Source organism: Palaemon carinicauda, chromosome 31 (assembly GCF_036898095.1).
Source record: "Palaemon carinicauda isolate YSFRI2023 chromosome 31, ASM3689809v2, whole genome shotgun sequence".
Classification (NCBI taxonomy): Eukaryota; Metazoa; Arthropoda; class Malacostraca; order Decapoda; family Palaemonidae; genus Palaemon; species Palaemon carinicauda.
In genome coordinates, this window is record NC_090755.1 from 40483396 (window position 1) to 40489613 (window position 6218).

Sequence of the window (6218 nt, forward strand, 5' to 3'; positions counted from 1 at the left end):
GATGAAACAGAAATACTTTCGGCTTTCTCTTCGTCGCCTTCAGAAAGTAAAACAGACTCCTGATCCTGCTCTTCAGCTAGAAGTCTACGTTCCGCATCCTCGGAAATCACCGACATTTTGTCCTCCAGCTGGATGTCCTTCAAGGCATCTGAAACATCAGATTCTATCGGAATCTGGACGAGAGGGATCTCAGGCTGAGCTTGAGGGATAACTGCATCCGAAGATGCCCTAGGGAACAAACAAGCCCTCATCCTTTCATCAGGAAGGTATGGGCCAGTGGTGTTCTTCTGAAAACCCCTGACCCATTTTCGCAGCATCTCTCCTGCTGCATCTCTAGACTCAGTAGACTTTTGATCATCAAAGGCCTCAGTAACCAGATTGGAAAAAACGTCACATACCTGGGGGTCCCAATACTTAAGAGAGCTCTTCGTTATCGCGCAGCGCGTGTGGATTCTGCACATATCATGGCCGCAGAAGCTCTTCCTGCGGACCTTGCAGAAGTGGTTCCTGCACTCAGGATGCTCCTCCTGTAAAGAAAGGAAAGGCGGATGAGTATTCGGTGAAATATCTCATAATTTCATCATACAATTTTATGTATATTTTAGCTTAGGATAAGTAAGCTAGAAGGGAAAGAGGAAAGACACCCATATGTGTTTCCTGTCCAACCAATTGCTATATATATTCTAAGTCGAATTATTATTAGAAGACAACTTATCCTTTGGATATAAGGTGTAACTTAACACCGTCTTCTAAAGTTCAATATTGGGATTGAATAAAGTGATCATTGATCGCTTTCTTAACAAGAGAGAATCGCTCTCTTGGTCTGGTGGTCTCACAATAGGCTGCCCATGAAGCACCTTGTAGGTTGGAAATATGTATGGGCTTCAGCACAAACCACACAGTGGTATTTCTAGTGCGGGATAATCCATATCGCAGTGACTACTGACCACTCCACGGTCAATACTGTAGTGCCTGCCGGCACTACCCTAGGCTTTTTGAAGGTACACTGCCTTCAGTAGGTAATGGGTGGCAGGCCGCCGGCAGCCGCCCTGCTGCCGGCTACCAGTGGTCCGTCTATGAAGGCGGACCCACCAGCAGCCGGCGAAAGAGTATGTCTTCAGAAAATTGGTCGACCGGCTGTCGGCAGTCAGTATAGTTGCCGGCAACCGGCGGTGTGTGCCGGCTGTCGTTGGGTCACCGGTCAACGGTAATCCTTGGCAAGCGACGGCAGAGCAACCTGACGGCGGACCGCACTTCGTGTCGGCTGCCTGCGGCTCTAGGATGCCGGCAGCTGGCCCAGGGTAGATGGTAATAGAGAGAAAAAGAATGGATGGGAGGAGGAAGCAAAGGCTCAGCCATGCAGACTGCCATCCAGAATGAGGGTTCATATGGAAGGGGGAATTATATTCGGGCCTCCATCCAACCATAGCCTTGTCAGTACCAGCTGGTGGGGCTTTGGGAGGCAGTCCAAGGGAGGACTGAAGAATACTTGATAGGTTAGGGGAATCTCTGCCGGCAGCAAAATCAGTCGACGACCGACAGAGAACCCGAGCCAATCCCACAATCTACCCGCAGGGTCGATTGTAGAATGATGGCCAAAATGTGTGAAGGCTACGCCAACACCAAAGGACAGCAGGGGAGGGGTAAGGGTCCTGTAGGTGAGGTAGTACCTGGTAGGTCCTACCTAACCTAAAAGATTCTGATCCAGAGTAAAGACAATCTTAGGGGCCAGGGAATTCAATTCCCTACATTAGGTTGGTCTGATAGGATGAGATGGCGGCACCCAGGCCGCTGTCTCAGTGGATAGAAACAGAATCTAGTGTCGGAGACTTTAAGCAAGGAAAGAATTCAATTCTTTGGCTTTAGGATCTGCTGGCACAGGACTGTCTGCTAGGCCAGAGGGTGGAGATATTATCATATAATGCCTTCAGGTGGGGCCTACGGAGGTCTAGCCTCCTGCATTGGTAGCCTAACCTGACTTAGGAATTCAATTCTCCAAGCCAGACAGCCACCAATCACAGACAAATACTCTGATGTCCCGTCCTAAACTCAAAACCGACCGCTGCTGTTGAGGGAAAGGAACGGAAACCCCCTAGCCTAGATTTATGTGAGTAAAATTCACGGCAAAGCTGACTAGGGTTAGCCTAGGCTAGTCAGAGCGAAGAGGAATTGCTCTTAAATCTCACAGGGAGATAGGTATCGACTTAAAGGGCATAGGAGGTGTCAGTCTCCACTTAAAAGACGATAGAAGGGCAATTGGGGACATGTATGAGAGTATACTAAAGCCCCTAGGCTAGTAGCCTAAGCTCGGTGAGAATCGGTCACCGAAACTCTCTCGTATACTATCTTGGAAGAGGATAATTTATTCAGTAATATCTTAAATGTATAAAATATTGCCTGAGCTTTAATAAAACTTTACCAGGAAGGTTATATCATGCATGAAGTGTGTGGGTGCCTAGGCTAAGAAGCCTAGCACTCGTGGGGCTCGGTAAATAAATTGCCAAATCCACGAAACAATCGGCATAATATAAATAATTCCTAGCTAAATTTCTAAATAGCTAAAATTATTAAAGCGAAATATGCCGGGAATGTCGTTCTGGCTAACTAAATGCACATGCAAAGAACGACAGCGTCCAAGACGGCATCCAGCTAGGCAACAGCTCTTGTTACGTTAATTACGAAATAATTCGAGGATAAAACTGGCAAGAGCTTTCATTTATACAAAATAATGATAGTACTCAACTTTCCAGAGGCAGATGAGGCTGGTGAAGGCATCATAAAAAAAAATACAATCCAAAATAATGTGAGGCACATGGGATAACACCAAGTAGGTAATGCTACAAGAGAAAGAATGACAAGATGGCGCCACACGGTGTCGTACTGGCGCTCAACAACAGTACGAGTAGGAGCGTTGCCTTAATAACGGCCCTCCTACAATTCTTGCCACTTTCCCCTCTCGAAGTGTAAACGCTATTAGGGGTGTAGATAGCTATGTGGCGTGTCAAGAATACATCTTCTGATTTTATGTGATATCCCTAAGTATAATATAAGGGATACTCGTGCCAGGAGTTAAAATTCTGGATACCTTTAGTAAAATTCTCTGGGATATATCACTCTTGTTAAATATAACCTAGGAAGCTACTAAGAAGGAACTTCCATCAGGATGACAAGGCCTGAGCCCAAAAAGAGTATACATTACTCTTGATCTAGGGGTCCGGCAACCAACTCCCAACTGAGCATCGAGCGTCTCATAAACAATCTTGAAAACCAAAATAACCATAACAACACAAGAGCATCGCTCTCAAAAGACTTAAATCCTACTGAAATACAAAAGTGAAAAAAAATCACATCCTATCTTTGAGGTTATTAATAATTGCTTGAACCCTAATATCAAAATACATCATTTCAGTTATGTACAAATCATAACAACTTTTATCAATGCAATATGATGCAATGTTGCGCTCAATACACGTAACATTTGAGGTAATACAGTACATCATTACAATAACACGTTCCTCTTTTTTACTGCATATCTCCTGCTGCTGTATGGGGTTTGCATCTAGTTGTCTCTTCTGTTGTTGTGTTTCTTTGCATAGGTTCCTTGTCCACACCAGTTGCCAAAATATTGGATATGGTATCAGTTACCAAAATGGAATGGTTCCTCCATATATACCTGGAATAATATCCATTCATTAGTGTTGTTCTACATCCCATCCTCGTCGCCATAATATTGGATATGGTATTGGTTACCAAAATGGAATGGCTCCTTCATATATACCTTGAATAATATCCAATCATTAGTGTTGTTCTACATCTCATCCGATGTCGCCGATTCTTCTTCTTGTGGTTTAATGATATGTTGGTATTCTTGAAATACATTTGATGTGTTAAAGGCTTACATTGATGCTCAGCTCTCTGACTTGTCTAAACAACTTGTGACTCTTTAATGAGAATATGTAAAAAAACTTGTACACATATATACAAAAAACAAAAGTAAGCATCGCTCTCAAAAAGATCAAATCCTACTCCAATACACAAGTAAGAAGAATCACATCCCTAAAACATGTTCTATGAATGCAATACTGTGCAACCTTACTCTTAATACCAGTTGAGCATATAGTATTACAGTGCAAAACACATAACACTGGCCTTAGGAAACGTTTCAGGAGAGAATGTAATTATCAGTAAACTGCGATGAGAAATTAGGAATGGCCATAGATGCAATGCACTGAGAGGCTCAGTGGAACTCATTAACGGCCTCTGAGGCATTTGACAAAATGGAAGAGATTACGACGAAGTTTATTAATTAGGCAGTGACATGGGACAAGTTTTTCTCAGTGGAACAAGGCGATCAAGAAATTGCGAAATCTTTTGTGCACAGGTGCCAACAATTGGCCTTAAATTGTGGGTTTAAATGTCCTTACTGCCGAGCTGATCCGAACAATTTTGTGTTAGTTTAGAGGATAACAAGTGGTTTAAGCAATATGGACTTCAGCAAGAAATCCTACAGGATCATGGAAATTTCCATACTGAGCAGAAATTGTTACGCAAATGTGAAATTTATGAATCTGCAAAAAAGGATAGTATTAGCGCTTGTGGAAGAGCAAATGTAGCTAATTTTGGTAAAAAAAGGATGAGATAGGCTTAGGCATTGTTGAAAGTGTGTTAGAACGTGAAAGTAAAGTTATTGCTACCTATAGGTCTAATAATGGAGACAAGGGACGCGGACATGGCCGTGGTAGTTCGAAACCTAGTGGTAGCAGTAAGTCAGATGCCAGTAGTAAAAAGTGTGGTGGTCGTTCTTATTAGCAAGGAAAATGTCCTGCTGATAATGTTAACTATTTTCAGTGTGGTATTATGGGGTACTTTGCTAAATTCTGTCATCAAGGAACACAAGATCCTGCAAAAACAGCACCTATTGACATCATGTACTGTTGCTTAACCACCTGTGGATAATCGGCAGGTAGGCCTATGTGCGGTTGTGGGAAACTGCTAATGGGGAAAATAAAGATTAAGCATGAGTTTTCATGTGAGAGTGAGGTTGTTGAGGCTGTGCTAGACACTGGGGCAGAAGTGTGAATAATAGGAGTAGATATGTTACCAAAATTGGTTTTGAAGGTACCTAACCTCTCTCAGTGTAATGTAAAAATATATGGAATTGTTGATATGCTAATAGAATTGGGGGATAAATCAATGAGCGCTAGTGTTATTTTGTTTTGCAATGTGCTACTCGTTTTTATATGTCTTTGGGAGTATGTAAATCATTAGGCATAGTGCATGCAAAGTATTCCCATCATACTGTTACTACCGAGCATGACATCACTCAGAAACCCTCTGTGTTGACTAATACCCCCCACCCCCCACACATGCCTGAAGAAAACGTTTGCACACGGGTAGGGGATGTTGGTCGTGAGCGCAAGATGCCATGCGCTGCCACGAAGGAAAATGTCCCTAGGCTGAGGGACTGGCTACTGCAACGTTTTGCGAAGTCGACTTTCAACGTTTCAAGAAACCCTTTACTGATGATGAAAGGAGCCACTCACCACATTCACCTGAGGGAAGGTGCCATCCCCTATGCATGTCATACACCATACCAGTTCCCAAGCATTGGGAGGCTGATGTTAAGGCTCAGTTTGATGAAGATGAAATTAGGGGTGATTAGGGAGGTCCCTGCTGGTGCAGCTACGGACTGGTGCACTCGGATGGTAGTAGTAACAAAGAAACATGGTAATCCACGAAGGACCGTGGACTATCAAGAGCTTAATGAAAATTGGAAACAAGAAACACATCACACTTGTGCTCTTTTTGACATGGTCTCGGGTGTGCCACTTTGTACATATGAAATTGTAGTTGATGCCTATTACGGATTCCATCAGGTGCCGTTAGATGAGGAAAACCAACAGTTGGCAACATTTATTATACCATAGGTGAGATACCAGTGTTATCGAACACCTATGGGTCATTGTTCAGCACCCGATACATACACGATAAGGTTTGATGACTTCATTATTGATGTACATACAAAATATAAGTGCATAGATGACATGTTTTTATATGACAACACTGTTGAGGAAGCCTTTTGGCATACGTTTGATTTTTTTGCAATTATGTAGATATAATGGGATTACGCTAAATCCGGATAAATTCTGATTTTGTCAAAGACAGGTGCAGTTTATGGTGTACAAACTGGATTGGGATAATTATAGACCTTCTAGTGA

At 42.9% G+C, this 6218-nt stretch overlaps 1 protein-coding gene across 1 annotated transcript in view; it reads left to right on the forward strand.

Annotated features, from left to right (window-relative positions):
- The window catches only part of LOC137624692 (piggyBac transposable element-derived protein 4-like), a 6152-nt gene extending 5941 nt beyond the window's left edge, over positions 1-211 (forward strand). Inside the window, exon 2 of the mRNA XM_068355646.1 lies at positions 44-211. Coding sequence (XP_068211747.1) covers positions 44-211 — 168 coding nt within the window. The remainder of the gene's footprint in view (positions 1-43) is intronic.
- The last annotated feature ends 6007 nt before the right edge of the window (positions 212-6218 follow it).